This window comes from Nanorana parkeri, unplaced genomic scaffold (genome assembly GCF_000935625.1).
Source record: "Nanorana parkeri isolate BGI_ZX_2015 unplaced genomic scaffold, ASM93562v1 scaffold87, whole genome shotgun sequence".
NCBI classification, from domain to species: Eukaryota; Metazoa; Chordata; class Amphibia; order Anura; family Dicroglossidae; genus Nanorana; species Nanorana parkeri.
The window spans coordinates 1,189,497-1,209,878 of record NW_017306355.1 but is presented as its reverse complement, the minus strand read 5'-3'; the positions used below and the strand labels follow the sequence as shown (position 1 = coordinate 1,209,878).

The 20,382-nt window shown below is 43.2% G+C and overlaps 1 protein-coding gene across 1 annotated transcript; it reads right to left on the bottom strand.

Annotated features, from left to right (window-relative positions):
- Positions 1-328: 328 nt before the first annotated feature.
- On the bottom strand, positions 329-18,368 carry ITFG2 (integrin alpha FG-GAP repeat containing 2). Its single transcript, XM_018552397.1, has 12 exons — positions 18,216-18,368; positions 18,036-18,131; positions 16,364-16,405; positions 10,131-10,287; positions 9,409-9,545; positions 7,960-8,105; positions 5,745-5,839; positions 5,282-5,335; positions 3,069-3,160; positions 2,711-2,828; positions 2,414-2,587; positions 329-449 (listed from the first exon to the last, which is right to left on the bottom strand). Exons 1-12 carry the CDS (start codon positions 18,309-18,311, stop codon positions 337-339), a joined length of 1,320 nt encoding a protein of 439 aa, XP_018407899.1. The 5' UTR covers positions 18,312-18,368; the 3' UTR covers positions 329-336.
- Between the last annotated feature and the right edge of the window lie 2,014 nt (positions 18,369-20,382).

Here is a 20,382-nt window from a genome sequence, read left to right as displayed (position 1 = left end):
CTGAAAACACAATAGTCATTCACTTGATGGCCATTTATATAATAAACTAAAACGGCAGATGAAGAAGCCATCACCCAAGGGTCTTATTTACTTTCAAACAACCAGATACTCTAAAACTGATTGGATGACATACAACAAAACAAACAGAGTTCCAGCGATCTACACCCCACATCTAACAGGTCAATGCATGGTTAAAACTGGTACAGCGGTCCTCCAAATGCATTACAAATACTTGTGAAAGTCCAGCAAGAGGAGCTCTCCATCATTAGACACTACACATTGTGTATGAAAGTTTAATGCTTTATCCAAATAGCCACAAGGCAAGTGTCACAGTAGTCATATTCCTAACGTTCCCAAACCCTTCTCTTTAGATTGATGTTTATGTTGTCCATGAGGAGAATACAGGGTTTCATGGATAAGTTCGCGGACAGAAGAAGTATCACTGGCATCTAAAAAGTAAAAAACACATTATTAAACTGTATTTAAAATCCAGTACATTTGTGGTCATGGCAAGCCTACCTTTTGTAGAGATTGTTAATTTATTATGTACGGTGTTAATTTAATGTGTAATTTGTAGAGGTGCACCAAAATGAAAATTTCAAAACCGAAATAAAAAAAATATATATGTCAGACCGAAACCGAAAATGTTTTTTTTATTTTAACTTTTTCAAATTTAAAAAAATATTTTTTTTTTTTGATATTTAGGTCATTTTTTACTTTACTTTTAGGGGCTTTGGGGGAATATTGGGGGTCTAAACAGACCCCTGATATTTCCCTTTTAAAATAGAAAAAAAAAGAGATTGGAGGACAGAGTGCTCAATCTCTTTTTCTGCAGCCCCTGTTATCAATGAACAGGAATCCTCTATGAGTGTTCCTGTTTATTCATAACATGAGGACATGGTGTGTTTACTATAACCACAATTATGAATGAACAGGAGGTGATGTAGATCACTTCCCATTCATTCATAATTGAGGGTATAGTAACCATACTATGTCCTCAATTATTTACAAACACTCAGCGATCACTGAGTGTTTGTACCGCTCTCCTTCCTGTGTCAGTGAGCGAGAGGAGCAGGGAGGAGAGCTCAGCCTCCTGTGACAGAGCTGGCTGTCTCCGCCCACACACTGCTCTCCCGATCTGCGACAGAAGGCTGATCGTTGGAGGAGAGACACCGGCTGCTCACAGTTGTCTCCTCTCTCAGCGCTCGGCCGCCTGTGACAGTTTCTCTCCTCCCCGCTAGGACACTGAGCAGCGCCCAGCAGGGAGGAGAGAAAGAATGGATGCACCACTATATTGGCCAGAAAATGGCACTTTCGACATTATGCCAAAAGTGCCATTTTCGGCCAATATGTTTTGGCAGCCAATATATCGGTGCATCCCTAGTAATTTGTAATGAAGTTCACTGCCTTAGCAACAGTACTGAAGAAAAACATATTAGATACATTTGAACAGGAATGGGAAGGGGGACATGAATATCCGAATCCATTATTATGGGGAATACTTCTCTAATACATCCAATTTAATGTGGAACTCCAGGGAGAATTAAGACACACAAATTTAGCTCTGTATTGATTAATACATCATGTTATTGCATGCATTGTTTTTAGTGGGCCTGAAATTTTAAAGTGAAGCTTTGCTGTTAAAGGAAACATTTAGAAATGAATTGTGCTTCAATTCCTAAGTGAGGGTGCCCAGGCAGTCTTGTGCCTACATAGATGGTCAGTGTGAGATCCAAGGGGCTGCTACCTCTGACTGCTGGTCTCAGGAGATTTGGTGATGTCACTACTGTACTGCTCAGTTCTCTTTGCTAGAGGTTCTGACATAAGAAAGCAAAACCCTGCCTCTACCAGGATAGCCACCTCTATACAGAGACACAGTGCAGAGCAAAGCATGGTAAGTCAATAAGAGGGAAAGATCAGCTGCAAGCAGTCTACAGGCAATATTGATGAGTAGTCTTTTGCCCCCCCGAATTCGACTTCAGCCTCTTCTAGTCCCTTAACAACAGAGTTCAGAATGGAAGACTGACAAGCAGCTCAACAAGTTTATGGATTTTCCTTTCACGGTCCAATCACAGGCTAGGGGAAGGACAAGACCTGCAAGTGTTGTTGAGAATATCAGGTCTCCTGCCAGATAAGGCTGTGCTGTGTGGCAGAGTCGTGTAAATCTCAGGACTGGATGGACAAAAAAAATATAAAATATATGCCAAATATATGTATTTCCTTTGTGTGTTTAGCTGTGTGCTTTGTGGTTAGATTTAATGGTACCCTATACATGAAGAGTAACACATTTGCTAGTAGACATTAAAAGGAAACTCAAGTTCCCAACAAAAAGTGCATTCAGTATAACTAGTCCCATTAATATGCTCCCTAACCTCTATAATGTCTAATATTAAACAAAGCAGGAAGCACTTACCCACATGCAATTCTTTAAGAATCGAGGTAAATTCTTCATTTTCCTCCAAAACACGCAACACATTGGAAGATTCTATTCTCTCCAGCATCACTGACCAATATACATAGACTTTTTGGTTAAAACCCACATAAACCAGGCACGGACTATTCTGACCTCCCCTGCAGGCATACAGTCCTGGTAAAAACAGTGCAAAAGCATACATAACACATAAAAATATGTTATGACGTAATCATCTGCAAATACTTGTTATCTTGTATACATACATGTGCATATATATGTATAGAGACTGTCGCTTACCAGCACAGAAGGCACTAACATTCTCCTCAACCTGGAAACGCAAGACTGTGCGATTGTGATCGATAATGTATGTTTGTCCATCCCATGCACAAGCAACAACTTCCTCTTGTCCATTTCCCTGCAAAAAGTCAGGATCACATTGATCACACATCAATGATACTACAATTATTAATGGACACAGCTCCAATTATCCTCTTCAAATTGCAGGAAAAAGTAAAATGCTATTGGACAACCTTCCCACCACATTCATAACACCCTCTATAGCTGCAACTGGTTCCAGTAATCAGTAATACAACAAATACAAAGTAGCTACTAGAATAAAGAGCCTATAGCATGATTTGTAGAGGCATCTTCTTACCGTTACATCTAGTTTCTCCAGAGCAAACAACTGGTGATCAACCTGAACTGACCACAACAGCCTATCGGAACCCTGCATGAGTTTCAAAGTGCCTGAAAGAGAAACAATACATATATGACTTAAGGGTAAGTACACAATGTATGTACACTTACTACTATAAGTAATTTGGCTTTAAAAAATATTTTACATGTAACTGGCTGTAAGTCAAAGAGAAAATGCTTGCCAATTGTTTTTAGGTCTATTTATTTTTGCAAATGCTTTGGTACTTTTCCACTAATAAACTAGTGCGCTTTGTCAGTGCATGTAATTCATTGATTCAGTAGACCTTAATACAAGCAAGGAAAACAGCTGTAGAGCTTAAAACATTTTCTGACATTAAGACGATCTAGTGCAAAAAAAAAATTTAAGTTTTAAGTAAATAAATTAAAAAATTATTGCAGGAGTGCCAATATTCTTGGCCATGACTCTCTGTGTGTTATATATACAGGGACGGTGGAGCCCGACGAGCAGCTTCCCAGCCGGCCGTGTAATTACAACTCATCGGGAGCTTTGTGCGAAAACGACGATTGCGCCTATTGTGCCGCACATGTTAAATATCGCCACAAACGTCGGAGTGAGCGCAATAATTTTAGAGCCATTAATCACTAACACTAAAATGATGAGCAGTAAAAGCGCTTTAATCGTCGCCTATGGGCGTTTTTTTGCGATTTTGCGGGCGCACGCAATTTTAAGGCATGACATGTTTGGTGTCTATTTATCCGACGTGACCCCGAATTTTATGTTTTACCAAAAAAATATGGGTAAGAATAAAATGTTTTATAACATAATGTAGGGAAACTTAGTTTTTTACATTTATGGTACTTTTTTATTATATAGTAAAAAAAAATAAAATTGTGGCTTTTAAGAGATGGGAGACAAACATACCCCATTCTAAAAGTGTTCCACACAAATTGTATTTCACTTCTTGTATTTTGTGACCAATAACTCCCAAAGGAGGAATCTGTTATATTTTCTTTGCTCAGCCCGTGGGTTGAACGAAGAAAGTATAACAGTGTATGAGCAGCTTTAGAAACACCATCTGATTGTTTACATGAGAGTTGCCAGCCTGCCAAGATTCTGTTGTAAAAAGAAAAAAAACACTGAAAGGGCAAGAACTATTGTTGGTGCACCAAATATTTGGCGCCCAGAAAGCTTCTTTTTTGGATGCGCCAAATAATAGTTTAATTTGAAGGATTTAAAAAGAAAGATGCAACTAGTGCACCAAAAGTCTCACAAGTGACGGCAAAAAATTATTCACAAAAGTTTGTCCATATTTGGCGCAACAAAGGTGTGCAATTCTGTGCCAAGATCATAATGTCAAGACGGTTAAACATTAAATGCGCTGTGACAATCGTTCTTTTGACATGCGACACGCCAAAATAAGAGGTCACATGCGACAATTTGCATTTCTTATCTACCGCAAATCTTGTTTTTTGTGGCTCCGTGACTGTGTTGTGAACTTTGAAAATTAATTTATCCACGATGCTTATAGATACAGAGATGAATGAGGGCTTGTTTTAAAGACCAGCTGAATTCAATGTATTTTTCCCACGAATCCCTCCCACCTCTCTAACCCATCCTGATAGGCTTTTATTTTTGTCCTCATCTTTTGAAGTCAGATATAATGGCCCTTCCCCTCTAGATCCCTCATCCGGAGATGTGGTTTTTGTGAATCCAGCGGTGCAATGGTGCCTGAAAATTCTGGTCCTCTTCACTCCCCTCCACTGACATGGGTCCTCTCCCTGATCCTGAGAGGATGTTGGCCAATGGACATCCAATAGGAAGTGTCCACATCATGCAGGCACTGACGTGGACACTCAAAGAAGGACCCATGCAAACAACAGAAGACGTGAAGACTCTTACAACAAGTAAAAAAGGGCTTTCAGATAGGGATTTTTTTTAATCCAGTGATCAGAAAGTGATCCTTGTCAAAGTCGCTTAAATCCTTACTCTTGCCCATTTTTTTTTTTTTTGCTTCCAACACATCAACTTCAGGGAAAAAATAGTTATGTATGTGATTATATATATATATATATATATATATTTATTCAGCAGAATGGAGCCAGTTAACTAGCATTTTTAAAAGGAGTTCAGTTTCAAAACTTCGATACATTTCTCTAAACGAAAATCTAATACAGATTAAAGTCCAAATATAAATATATCTACTCACTTACCATCCAGTGTACAGAGCGCAAACAGACCTGCTTCTTTGTTCCCCACACCTGGTCCTAAACAGAAGACATTTCTGAATAAAAATAATGATGACAAATACAGAGAGCTAAATCGCAAGGTGAGCACCACCGTACTACCACTACAGATAGGGAGTAAGCAGGGCACATCCTTGTGTTAGGCTGCTATCCCAAATTTAGTCAAGGCACTTTTGCAACTTTCTAAATTTGGAGATGCATTCGGGATTTAGGACACACTTCTCAAACCTTTACACGTATACAGTACATCCAATAAGGATTCAAAAGGTATGTAGCAGGCAGACATTTATTGTGTCACCAGTATCTGTGCACCAAGAAAGTATCTTCTGCCTTGGGCCTCAACACTCAGCAAAGCTCAAATTTATTTATGAATGACAACTGCAGTACCAGTGTCAAAGCCTACCAAACCCTAAAAGCTATATATACCCACCCTGCTTGATGCTGCCAATGAGGTGTGTGGAAACATTTTTATTGTGGATTCGGCCAGATGTTTGGTGGAGAATCACATCTCTTGAAGAAACTTCCCTATGAACAGAGAAAATAGCATGGTTTGAAAAATAATGTGAAGAGGATAGGATGTTACAGCTGAAAGATCCGAGATGCACATGGTTATATAAACAGGCTCCAGTTCTATCATCTTAAAGCTGAAACCCAGGCAATACAAATATTGCATAAATACAGGAGGCATGCATATGGTTAGTTGAAGCCTGAGGGTTGATTCACTGAAGACAAATACGCTGTTCACTTTGCAAGAATAGTTTCCCTTTGCTTAACCCTTTCACTGCCAAGGACGTACGTCGTACGGAGCTACAAAAGTGCTTCCAGCTGGCCAGCTCAGTACGTCGTACGGACCTGGCATTTACAGTTCTACTATAAGCTGATGGTCGCTTTAGCGACCATCAGCTTATAGTAGAACTGTTCAGCAGACTGTCCCCTTTAAATTAATAGCTGTCATCAGCGGCTCACAAGCCGCTGATGACCGCTAATTTTAAAAATACCGGTTATACACCTGTATCATTTTATCACAACACAAACACCAAAACAATTTTTTACATAAGTCGATTATTTACAGTTTTGCATACCTTCATTTTTTTACCTTTTCGCAAAAAGGCGCAATTACAAATTTGCTAATATTTGTTATTTATTAACTCAATACAGTTTTATCTTTTAGATTTAGTCAAAAAATAATTTTTTTTTGTGCACGGATACTGATTTTGGTGTGTTTTAACAATTGAATTGTGTATTTTTATTGGTTTAATATTAATTTGAGAAACATTTGCGCAATTATCGCAGGGCCTACAAATTTAGTATCACCATCTTTTTATTCTACCGGGCCTGCGCTTTCAGAAAATATATGGTTTGGGGGGTCTTTTACAAACGCTAGCAACGCAGCAGTTGAAAATCAAACCAATAGGAAAAAATTGCAGAAAATTCAAAAATGGCTTGGCCAGCTGATTTGAAAAATGTTCCGGAGGGCTTGGCAGCGAAAAGGTTAATGAATAAGGGTAAAATCTGCTGACTTCCATCTTTCCAATCATGTGCAAGCAAAAATATTTGTATTCCTTACATGTGACTGAATTTTTACCACACTCACTAAGCTGAGGTAAAATGTCCTTCTAAAGTGAACAGCCTATTTAGCAAATTGTTCCCTTGGTGTCTTTTGTATATTTCCTCCACATATGTGCAGTAATCCAACATGCAACAACTCCTGCACTGTCTTTTTGCAGGAGGTTCCTGCAATAAAGACCAGTCATTGCTGTGCTCACTCCTTGTTCAGGGTGAATGGTCTTTTATCTACCCCCCTGAAATTATCTGCAGGCAGCCTGTAGTAAGAGGACCTCCTGGGTCCCACTCACAGCACTCCTCTCTGGATATGTTATATGCTGCCCAATGATGATGTCACTGCTATTCTTACAAGGTAATATCAGGGTTTCCAAAGGCATTTGATGCATACAAAGTGGAATTATATAATTTGTGGCTATTGAGGAATACATTTACAGGAAACTTGTAATGTTTGGAGTTCAGCTTTAATGTCTTAGCTGCTGCAATTCTAAAGCGAGTTACACAAGGGATTTTAAAGAAATATCTCCTGCAAGAAAAATGGAGGCTATCGTCACTGACTCTCATTCAGCAAATGTGATAGCTAAGTACTGAGGCAAGAGAATCAGTATAGAAAACAGGCAATCAGCACTTTCCAGGTCAGCAATGGCAGCACTCAAGTTTCTCTCAGGAAAGGTTTACTTTAAAGTCCAGTTACTGAGAGTTAATTTGTTAATAATCATTTTATACTGACTGGGGAATCCCTTCCTGGGCACAATCTGTATATTAAAGATCTTAGCGTCATAGTGATCACATTCAAGCTGAAGGCTCCATTGAAAAAAAAACAAAAAACTTTCAGCTTGCAGTGATCATGTGCAATACCATCTATTTATTACCTCTACTTAAAATATAGGAGCATTATTTTAAGCATGCATATGTTTGACCTGCTGTGCAATACTATTTACTGCTCTAACAGTAAACTAGCTCTAACTAGCTCTAACTAGCAGTAGTATTTTTCTCTATTTTGATATTTTTATAGTCATTTAGTGAATACCACAGTTGTTTCACTGCTGCTTATAAAAATAAAAAAAAATCTCTCTCCTTACCTTGCTTCAGCTGCCCCTGGCCCCTCAGATGTCAGGTTAGTCTCATCACTCCAAGTACACCTCAGAACTGCGAATCCACAACCTGGCTGAGACACCATCAGTTCCGGACTACCGTCAGCTCCAGGGTTCACAGAAAGACTGTCCACCTACAAAGCAAGAAACATTTTGTAGGTCTCAAAATATCCAGCATTACATCTCTAGTCCTAGAGCACAGATTCAGCTTTAGAAAAGGGTTACATCTGTAAAAGAAGCAGTAAAGTACACTTGCACTACTGAGACTCTCAAACAACAGGTTCCTCCCCCACCATTCTTCATTCCTTCTACTGAAAATCCTTCACAGATCAAAAATTTTCTGAAACCTGGATAGGCACACCCATGCGAGGGTGCTTGAGCCTGGTCACCAGGTACCAAGGATGCATTGTAACAGGTTAGGGAAAGTGTTAGTATGTGCCCCATACTCAAATTTATTGGGTTATTTACTGTGGTTCAGGTGTCAGACCTAGGCAGAGCTGACAAGTCAAGACTGTTTTACTTAACAATGGGTTAAAGGAGAAGTATTGGGAGAGTAAAACATACTCTTCCCAATACTTAGAGCCGGTATGGCACACTGCAGCTGTCACACGTTGGCTCTATATACCAAGAGCTGAGCGATCATGTAACCACTGATTGCTCAGCTTATGGCTTCCCCGTTCAGTGTTCATTGAAGGGACAGATAGAGAAGGGGGCAGGCCAGAGCCAGCTGTCAATGAGGTAGCCAGGTGGATCCTGACAATAATATCGGGATCCTTCCTGGATGCAGCGTAGCTCTGCTGTCAGCATATAGCAGGCGGTAGCTTTCAGTCCCAGGAGTATTAAAGCCAAAAAAAAAGCTTTATTTGTCTTTTAAAGATCAAAGACTTGGGTGATACATTGTATGTTAATGCACAGTTTCTACAGCTGGCCATACACTGTTCTATACCCGAATAGTGGCGGCAGCTCATTGGCTGCCAACTCTTTTCATTCAAAGATTTTCCAACCTGCTCCTTTCATAAGTTGATTGAGGGATGCTGGCCAAAAGGGTGCCAACAGCGGCACCCACTATGAGAACGTCAGCCGGTTCTTGATAAAAATTTGCATAGTGTATGGCCACCTTAAGTCATGATCCTCCAGTCTGTCCCTTATCTCTACATTGCTATAGTACAATTGTCATTTCAAAAGCACACAAAGCTACCCATAGAGTCCTAGGTATAATCCTGCTCCAAAAAGAAACTAAAATTAAAGAATTATTTTTTAGGTATGCTGTGTGAAAGGAACACATCATACACATAAAAGGGGACAGCAATGTGAAAATACTCTTTAAATGTGATAATGTATTATTCTGAAGGCAATATTTCATAGGGTAGCAGAAAGCATAGCCATTAACTGCTATTAAACGACCACGCTTGCACTCTGCATGTTTCTAAAGCTTACCTGTCCCTCGAGAAGCCATTTTTTCAAAGGTACAAGCTGACCATAGGACAGGTCAGAATCTGGAGGACACTCCCAGCGGAAAGCCCGTACTACACGGTCAGTATATCCCAAAACTAACTCATAGCATCCATCTCCATCTAAGCAAGAAAAGTTCACATTAGCTGGTACTACATTTTTTTTTCTAGAGGACTTCTAAATCCTCTAAAACAGTCATTAAATACTTTGGCAAGCTTATAGTTAGGAAGGGACGCTTTATGAAATATTCACTGTTAAGCGGGTGTACAATTTATCCATCAGAGAGCTCTGACACTGAACTGCGTCTATATCCTTTAAAAACATGTAATCATTATAAAAGAACAAAATATAGTTGCTTCTATGTTATTTCCATGGCTGCTCCATTGGCCAGCTATAAAAGGTAATAAAACGAAAACAATTGGCTAACTCAGTTCCAAAATCAACGGATTACCAACAAAAAGGTAGAGGGGTGGGCTTGTGCAATATGGCAATACCTGGATAAAAAACGTAGTAAGTAGTAAGCAGGTAGGCTGTGCTCCCTGAATGCATATAAATAAATGTACTTAAAGAACTACAAAAATAATATCCCTCCACTGATTTTGAGAACAATAGTATTTTTTTTGTAAAATAGTCACTTCTCCCAGTACAAACGTGGACCAATAAAAGGAAAACTTAAAGAATGGCATTTTCAGTGAGTTTGCACTTACCTATGTCACTTATCAAAACAAGCTTAGTATTGGCCGGCAGATGCTGAGTGTAGTTGGCCTTCATCTCCTCTCCCATTAAGTCCCATGAAGAATCCAATTTGGAGCTTAAGTCAAATAGGTGAAACCATCCTTCGGCACTGACCGCAACCACTAAATTCTTAAAGAAAAGTAATAAAGAATATCAAACGTCTAAATGAAGGAACATACATGGGCTTTTTTAAATTTTTTAAAAAGGTATTACAAAGAGCAATGGAGCATGCAAAGTGTTGTAAAAAGATGACAGTTTACTCCATTTAGATGACTGAAAGAATTTCTTATTGCTGTTTTGGGTCATTATTTTTAAAAAAAATATATATCTTATTAAATACGGATTAAAAGGATGGCACTTTTTTTTCAGCCACAAAGCCCAAATGCAACCAAAACGTTTTAGTTTTTGGCAGAAGAAAGAAGAGTGGGAACCAGGTTTTTATTGCCGACTGTTTGTAATGCCACAGACTGACCATCTTTATCCCAACACACAGAGGGCAGCATAAAGAACAGGAAGTCCAGTGGGGACACAAAAGAGGAATAAAAGTTCTGGGTACCCTTTCACAATCTACCCAGTTGGGCTTTAGGCTAAACAATATTGTTCATTTAGAGAAGGGTAGTACATATGAAACAAAAATTTAGGAGTGGCATTATAAAAGACAAAAGGAAAAACAGATCCTGCCCTCAGCTGATAATGAAATCAGTGCATCTTCCTCTAGCCCTCTCGGAAGTGACTCAGGAAACTGAGCTTTTACCTGAATGTTCTAATTTTACAGAAGTCTGGAATAAATACTTACGCACAAGCATGCAGATCACCACAACATCTAATTAATTTGTATTTTTGGAAAACGAGGTAAGCAATGACAGCTTACATATTCACTCAGTACAGGATTCCTTTACCAAACTGTGTACTGTATCTCAGGGCTTGACAAATTTGCTTTGAAGCTAGGAGACCGCTAAAAAAGTTAGGATACAAGTTTTATTTTTTTTCTAACTAACACAGCTTTATGTTCAATTACAGTTTAAATTGGCACATGCGGCAAAACCTGACATTTGTAACGCAATAGTCGTTTCTGAACGTAGGTGCACCTGACTTGAGTTTCCGTTAGTATGCATGCGTTCGCAGGGGATTTAAAAAATGTTGGTATTTTTCATTTTATTTAGATTATTTTTTTATATGTAACTTTATTGCTATCTCTATGAAATGACAGTTGCCTGCTGAGGCAGCTGAAAGTAAACACAGCAGACAGTGGCTGGGAGCAATAGCCAGTCTGCCATTGGCCATTTCATATTCCAATACAAGCTGACTGTTGCACCCACCCACTGCCTGTTGTCAGCAGAGGAGGGACCTGAAGAAAGCAATAGTCTGCTATTGGCTGTTGCAATTTAAAATAGCCAATAGCAAGCTGGCTATTGCTCCAACTGCTGGGTGTGACACTAGTCAACGGCTTTCTAGAGCTGGCAAGTTGATTAGAAGGGGGTGGGGTGGGGGCGTGGTCTGCACCGCAAGGCTGATGGCAGCCTGAGTTGAGAGCTCCGGCCAAACGGGACCCATACTTTTGCCCTTTGGGACCACCATGAAGATCGGGAAGCAAGACTACCAATTCAGGGTCCAAACGCCCTCAAAGCCACGAACAGGCAAGCAAGTGCCAGACATTTTCAAACCCCAGAAGCCAGACGCAGGGGAATCGGGCTTCGCACAATATGGCATCCAACCAGCACAGGCCGGATAAGGTAAATACCCCACGACATGCCAAGGGTGAACCGCCCAACCCCTAGATGCCCTCATACCTGCATAATCTCCTGGCCAAATGGGAGCTCTCCTCGGTAACCTCAGGTATCAAGGCGGCCCTGTGCGATGCAGTCACGGAGCTACAGCGTGACATCCAATATGTCGGGCACCGCCTGACGGCGGTAGAAACAGCAGGCCGCAAAAGAGACATGGCAATGACTCAACTCCAGGGTCAATGTGATGCCACAGCCCGCAGCCTAATCGAGATGCGGCGGCATCAAGAAGACCTCGATAATTGGGGCTGCAGAGCCAACATCAGACTCAGGGGGACCCCTGAGACGATCCTACCGAATGCTATCCCTGACACACTGAGACACATTTTTAATAACTTGCTGGAGCGCCCAGCAGAATCTCCCATTGAGCTCATCAGAGCACACAGGGCCCTGAAGCCCAGAGCGGCAGCCGACGACATGCCCAGAGATGTCATATGCTGTATGCATAGCTTCGCTCTGAAAGAGGAGATTCTTCAGAAGGCCAGAACCAGAGAAGCAGTAGAGATTGAGGGATGTGCAGTGATGTTATTCCAGGACCGATCGGTGATCACTTTACAGCAACGCAGGGCTCTGCGCCCTCTTCTAGCTTGCTCAAACGACAAAGGCATTGTCTACCGCTGGCGGTTCCCATCCTGCCTGGCAGCGACCCATAGAGGACAGACGGCCACGATCCGCCTGCCAGAGGATGTGCCGGAATTCTGCAATCGCCTGGATCTCCCGGAGGTGCCGATCCCTGACTGGTATGCTCCGGGATCCCCAGAGGGAGGTGAACCGAACAACTGGGCAGCGCCACCCCGCCCACGGCTGGGGTCGACCAGATCACCTGGGCCTCGTCCTCGGCAGCAACGGAGGCAGCATGAGGGGGTAGGAGACAAGTCTCTCCGTCCACTACAAGATGAGGCCAACAGCATTATCTCCCGTTCACCATAGAGGATCGTGCAGAGTGAATACTGGCCCATTGGTTGGTAATGTGTACGCACAGTTTACTTTTGCTTTACACAGTTGGTATTTGTTTCTACAGGCGGCTAGTTTAGAGCTGTGTTTGGGATACCTGGTTTAATCCCCAGAGACATCATCGCTGCGGTCCTCGGGCGGGAATGCCCTCTGAGACTTTCAAGACCCGGATCCAGGACTCCCGAACGATGGACACGGATTACAGCTAAGTTGAAATGCCTTGGGAGCTGCTGGACGGGGACCCACACTTTCCCCAATCCCGGGGTTGCGGATGTGGGTCCCTCTCTCCCCTCCAGTGCTCTCTTTAGATGCATATGAGAGATTTGTGAGACGGACTGCTGGATGGAGGAGAGAAGAGACTGTTTGAATGCCCCTTCTGTGGCATTCGCGTGCTTTCAGGGCCTGTTGCAGTGTGTGTACTAAGGGGGAGGGCAAGGTGGGCTCAGGATAGCGGACCGCTACTGGGGTGGTGTACCCCGAAGACAGCAACAATACCGCTGTCCCTCTGTAGCTACAGCACCATTGGGGACATTTCCGAATGTTTAAGGATTATGGAGACCTGTCTAATCTCTCTATCAACTACACAAAGTCAGAAGCTCTGGCCCTAAAAGGCGGAGACGACTGCTCTGCAGATCTTCAGAGCTCATTCCGGGTACGCTGGGAACAACAGGCCATAAAATACTTGGGGATTTACCTTACTTCCTCCACAGCAGACCTTTATAGACTAAATTTCCAACCGCTCCTGGCTGAGGTCAAGAGGGATCTTCAGCAGTGGAGGTCCCTCTTTGTATCGTGGTTTGGTAGAGCCGCATTGGTCAAAATGATTGTTTTGCCGAAGCTGCTTTACCTGTTCCAGACCATATCAATCCGACTGTCCGGTCCGTTCCTCAAAAATATAGACCCGGAATTCAGACGGTTTATCTGGCAAGCTAGACAACCTAGAGTGTCGTGGGCCCTGTTGAAAGCTCCCAAGACGCAGGGGGGCATGGGAGTACCAGACACATTTGGGTGCTATAGGGCCTGCCACCTGAATAGTGGATTGGCATGTAAATGGCGGCACTAAACTATGGGTGACTATGGAGGTGGACTGGACACCCCAGCCACTGACATTGGCCGCGTGGATAGCGGACAAATATAGGCACCCGGACATGAGGCTACACCCTCTTATTGAGGCATCTACTTACATGTACTGACCCGTCTCAAACGCAAGAAGCAACTGACCTCCCCTGATGGACCCCTAACTCCACTAACAGATAACAAGGCATTCCCAGCGCGCTCATCAGCGGAGTTTGTATGCCAATGGCAGCCCCAGGAGTCACTGAGAGCACACAAATTTTTCAGGAACCAGAAATTCCAAGACAGAGCAGACCTACAGGAGATGTCCAGCTGTGGGCAGATTCCCTGGTGGTTGTACCTTCAGGTGCGTCATTACATGACTACAGGGAGGGGAGATTTTGCCAGGGGCATGACACCTTTTGAACAGGTCTGCACAGGTCGGGGACCTTCTAGGCATCTGATCTCCTGGCTCTATGCGTTATTGACAGACTCTACACCCTTACGAACACGGACTCTGAGAAGGAGATGGGAGGTTGACTTAGCACAGCAGATTTCAGAGGAGACTTGGGAAAAGATATGCATACAAATGCTCAGTAAGCAGTAAAGCACAAGAGACCAATTTCATAATACTTACTCGTTGGTATAGAACGCCTGAGATTTTGCATAAGATGGACTCCACAATCCCAGCAGAATGCTGGCGTTGCAAAGCAGAGTGGAACTTTGATACATATCTTTTGGTCATGTGCCTCCCTCCAACCATTTTGGAGGGGCATACATGGACTGATAGGTAGGATACTAGGAGGAGAGGTGGAATATTCCCCAGGGGTTTTCTTATTGCATCTTCATGAACAGAGCAGGGGGAACCCAGCTAAATCCCTGGAGAAACATACGATCAATGCTGCTAGGTTGCTCATAACAAGACTATGGAAGGAGACTAGAACTCCCACGGTGAGGGAATGGATCCAGCAGGTGAGGCACATCTGTGAGATGGAGGAACACCTGGCGACCAAGCACGATCGTATGGACAGATGCGCAAAAATCTGGGCGCCCTGGACGGTGTTCTGCTGTAGCACTGAGTACAACAACATTAGAGAGGGGACAGGGTGAGAAGGGATACCCTTTATGTGGGGGTCGGAGGACCATCAAGACCAAATAGAGCAAGGATGCAGGGTCCCCAGGGGGGAAGTGGAGAGGAGCTTCTTTCTCATTGCTTGTCTCTTTCCTCTTTATTTCTCACTTTAACTTTTTCTTATATTTCTCTTCCAGTCCCCCGTTGTCTCCAACGTGAGAATAACAGGGCCTATTTCATGGGGTCACTCCAGTCCTGGACTAGAGTAATACAAGCCAAACGCATAGAGGCGGAGCTGCCCACAAGAGAAGGGAGGAGCTCCTACCTGGTCTATCTGATTTCCGAGCTTTAGACTCCCACAAATGTGGGGTTGAAGTAGCGGCTAAGGCGACAAGATACATGATATCCTGGGACACGCCAAGCGTGGGATTCACATGGGGGGACCCATGACTGGGGGAAGTGTACCACGAACTGAGGGGTCCACAGATTGATTTACAGTCCCTTTGTGATAACAGATTTTACAGATTACAGATGAATATTATGTGCAGCGAACAAGTCTGGCGGAATGTACCCCATGTTGGTGATATTTCTCTCTCTTTCTGTGTTTTTGTATTTTGTTTGTTTATATTTGTGCCAAACCAATACAATAAAAAATTTTGAATGGAAAAAAAAAAGAAGGGGTTGGGGTGGGGCCAGAAGCGCAGCAGGGAGAGGCGGTGATGGGCAGGAGGGGGCACAGCAGCTAACAGCAGTCTCTCCTCCCTGTTGGGCGCAGGCTGCAGCGGTCTGTGTTTCCTCCGTTTCCCACAGCCCCTGCTGATACAGGCAGGGAGAATAGCGGGAATCAAAGGGGGCACAGATCACAGCATGCAGCGGACTCCCAGCAGTGAGGAGAACGGGGGGGGGGGGAGAAGACTGGTTTTGGGGGGGGGGGGGGAGCAGAGCTGATGCGGCAGCGGAGGAGGCTGACAAAAGCCCAGGTGCCAGATCGCAATTTCTACTTGCTATAGCGAGCTTGCGCCTGGGATTTGTCAAGCCCTGCTGTAGCTGCCCATCATAGTCTATGGGGGCAGGCTTAATAGCAGGCTCAGACACTATCCATAAGATGCCTGTCAGATTGGCCAGTCATTCCACTGTGACAGGAGGGTTTGGAAGGCTTCTGCAGACATGTGCACTTCCACTTTATATCAGCAGCCCCTCATACCCCAGTGATAGGTTCTTTAAAAAAAAATAAAAAAATATGAAACATAGCAAATTAAAAAAGATACACAAAAACCATACAGGATAAATGTGTTAAATTCCCTACAAAAACAAATTTGGACAATAACATCGCTACTTTTACCTTTCCTTTGTTGCAAACATCTCCTACACCAACACAGGTCAGCTGGGAAAAAAAAAAAAACAGATGATGAACTGAGTAAAAGCAAGTAGGCTAACATTTAAGAGTTATCAGAATGAGCTCCAGACAATACTATGCGAGTTCCATACACTTTAACAATAACTACTTTTAGTTCCAGTGGGATGTCCTAGGAGAGTTAATGCTATTAGTTAGATACAAGTCATTGGCTGGCTTAAGCCAGCCAATGACTTGAGATTCCCCAGAGGATTGTGCTGATTGTGCGTAGACATCAAAGAGGCTAATTCAGCTTGGTAAAATCCAACCCGGCTCGCTGTCCCTGCAGCCTCACTCTCCCTACGCTCCAGCGGTGTAATGTCTTTCGGTGTCCTAACGTCCAATCCACTGTATAGGATGTGGTGACTCACGCATTCTTAGACCGCCGGAGCAGAGGGGGGAGAGCGGTTGCAGGGTCCAGTTTAGCAGCCAGCTGGGTCAAATTTTCGGGTATTTCTTTGTTATTTTAGCTCCCTAGACCAAAACAAGCACTTAACCCTTGTGGCGTAGTAGTAGCCCCACTGCAATGGTTAAGATTTATTATGGCCAGAGATGTTGTTTAACCTCCTGCCGTCCGCCCATTAAAAAAAAAAACGGACGGACGGCAGACTCGCATCATCTCCACACGGCATTTTTTTCCTGCTCGCGCGCTAGGGGGCAGATAACGGCTGTAAAAACTAGCGGGTCTTAACGGCTGTTTTACATACAACCGATCAGCGACTCTATAGCCGAAAATCGGTTGTATGGCGCCATTTTGTCTCCCGCTGATGCGTGAAAACGACAATTGCGCTACACATGTTACATATCGCCGCGAACGTCGGAGTGAGAGCAATCATTTTCGGGCCATCAATCACTGATAACAATAAACTGATGATTGGTAAAAGCTTTTAAAGCGTCGCCTATGGCCAATTTTGGGTAATGTAGTTTTTTGAGGGCTTGCGCAATTTTAAGGCTTGACGTGTTCGGTGTCTTTTTACCCGACGTGACCCCGTCTTTTATATTTTACCAAAAAATTTAGTAATAATAAATGTTTTAGAAAATAGGGGAAGGTTTTTTTTTTTTTAAATTCTGTAAATTTTACTTAATATAGTAAAAAATAAAAACCGCAGTGGTGATTAAATACCACCAAAAGAAAGCTCTATCTGTCCCCAAGAAAAGGATATAAAATTAATTTCAGTGAAAACTTGATCTTCTGCCACATGCTGTTCTCTTGACCCCTATGTCACTGCGAGAGACACACACACTCCTAAAAGCGCCATATACCAACAGTGGCCAAAGATCTTCTACATGCCAAAGCTTTAGGACAATGCACACCAGGAAGGTATTTACCCTCTTCTAAAGGTGCAATAGGAAAAGTTAGCAACATGATCACGTTACATATTTCTCCAATTAAAAATGATGGATTCGTATAAATAAAGACGTTTAGTCACAATGAGTAACATTTTGAAAACGACACATTTCAAATATATAATCTTAATGCAGATCTTAGAACATTTCCATGGAGAAAGCTTTCAAAGCCCACCAGTAATTATTACTACTCCGTGAACAATGAAAGATAATCACACATGGGAACATTATACATGTAGCAGTCACTCTTCTAGCAGTATGACAGATCTCTCACCATGCCAGTGCAGCAGCGAGTAATCCAAGGCTTGCTCTGATCATGCTTGTATACATGCAGCTTCCCGCTGGTGTCTCCCAAGATCAGTTCATTCAACTACAGGGAAAGAAGCACAGGGGGCGTGGTGTGAGTACAACGGTCATGTGACCAGCAACCCTCAGAACCCAGATCCCCTGTTACCGAATCATTGTCCGCGTCCCCGAGGCACAGCGCATGCGGGAAGAGCGAGCCGCTAAACTCCAGCACAGCCCGCTGGACATAGCTGAGGGATCGCATAGCCGCCCTGCTGTACGCACGTCACTGACCACTCGCATGTTTCACCATCACTGCTGGCAGCGCTCCTCCACTGTCAGGGTAGCAGCTAGTTCCTAGCCTAAAAAAAAACCCGGAAGTGATGTCAGTGAAGGGAACAGACAGTGGGCGGGGCATACACTGGTAAACAGAGAGCTATACTAACGCCTCCAGGACACTGTAACCTTTGCCCATTGCCCAGACTTGATACGCCCACCTCTGATGCGCCTACTGTCTGAGCGATCCCTCCCCTTATCACTTGTGATCCGCCCCTTCATCAGAGTTATTGCGCATGCTCTGCAATTTAATTGGTTGATGCTGTGAAATTGGGACCGAGCTATATAGGGGTTTTGTTTGTTAGCCAAGTTCGTGAGAGCAAACTAAGGTGACAACACTGCTCTTACTAACTGTCAGTGAGTGTTTGTTGCCCTAATTGTAAGAATTCTAGAACATTGGTTAACCACTTGAGTAACATCATGTTAACCCCCTTCCTTTCCAGGCCATGTTTGACTGACAATGACACCATCACACAACACTGTAACCAAATTCATCATTTATATCACTTTTTGAGACAGGCAGAGCTTTCTTTTTGGTGGTATTTAATAACCACTTACTATATAATGAAGAAAAATGAGCAATTTGAAAAGAAAACCTGTTTCCCTTACCTGCTATTAAAAACATATCAAATAAAAATATCAGGACAATACAAAAAATCCAGAAATGACCCCTTTTTGTAAAGTAGGGACCCCAAGGTGATCAGACCCTGGGGACCCCAAGGAACCAGAACAATGGGGCTGTTTATGTACAGCGGTTCCTTTCTGCTGCCACCTCAAATAACTTGTGCCACACTTGATGATACACGTAAAAACTTGTTTAGATCTGGGTAGAGTCTCCTAAACCGATGTTTAACTGATTCAACCTGCCCCTGTCATGCTTCAGGTTGGGAAAGAAGTCAACTTTCTGGAGTAGAAAGTCCCTGTAGAGCGGCATCATTGTACAGGCAACTAGTTAAGAAAGGCTGCTTTAGAGATATCTTTGTAACTATAATGGTTATTCACAAAAGGGTGAAGAGATTGGAGAAGGCAGGAGAAGTGAACAATCTAGGACAGTGGTGGCGAACCTATGGCACGCGTGCCAGAGAGGGCACGCGGGGCCCTCTCGGCTGGCACGCAAGCCCAGGTTCGGACCACCTCTAAGAACAAGTCAGACCGTCCCGGATTGTGGCTTCGTTATGCGATCCGGGACGGTCACGATCAGGCAGCAGGAGCCTGCTAACAGGCATACTAAACAGCCACTTCCTCCTTGCTAGGACCCAGTGAGGCCTGCTCATCTGAGAACTGCGCAGCGCACCTGAAAGCCCACACAGGCGCCCTGAGAGCCCACACACCTCACCTGAGAGCCCACACAACCCTCCAGAGACCTAGGAGACATCAGGCTGCCACCCCAGAGCAACACAGTATGTAGCTTATATTATTCTGCATTTCTGTATAATGTATCGCTGGGATTTTCAGTCCTCTATAGTTGATGGTATTCTCCATTGCTGCATAAGGTATTGCTGGGATTTGTAGTCCACTGTAGTCAGTGCCATTCTGCATTGCTGTATAATGTATTGCTGTGATATGTAGTCCTTTATAGTTGGCAGTATTCTGCATTGTTATATAATGTATTGCTAAGATTAGTTCCTTTACAGGTTGAAGTCAGTAGCAGAACTAACAGGGTCACAACGGTCACAGTTGTACTGGGCCCCGGTGCTCCACCACTGAGTCCAAGCTGTAGAGAGACTGTTCCCTTGCAGTGTGCTGCGTGACATGTACCTTAGTAGCACACTGCAATGGAACATTTCACTCATTAGCACAGTACAAAGATACATGTCACTCTGTAGTGTAGTTAAAACCTCTTGTATTGTATTTTTCGTCTAAGATTTAAGCACATAATTAGTTCAGACGGTCGTATGAAGTGTTTTTCTAAAATAATTCATCTGTATTCGGGGTCTAAGTGCGGGGTTGGCACTTTGAGACACATAGTTGGTTTAGTGATCCAGTTTGGGCACTCGGGC

Bases quoted from the DNA above. Each gene is read 5' to 3' on its own strand.
- ITFG2 (XM_018552397.1), bottom strand. From the start codon at position 18,311: ATGCGATCCCTCAGCTATGTCCAGCGGGCTGTGCTGGAGTTTAGCGGC. The intron at 2,829-3,068 runs GTAAGAAGATGC...GACTTTTTGCAG, and splicing joins TGGAGAAACTAGATGTAACG to GGAAATGGACAAGAGGAAGT. The intron at 450-2,413 runs GTAAGTGCTTCC...TTTACTTTTTAG, and splicing joins TCTTAAAGAATTGCATGTGG to ATGCCAGTGATACTTCTTCT.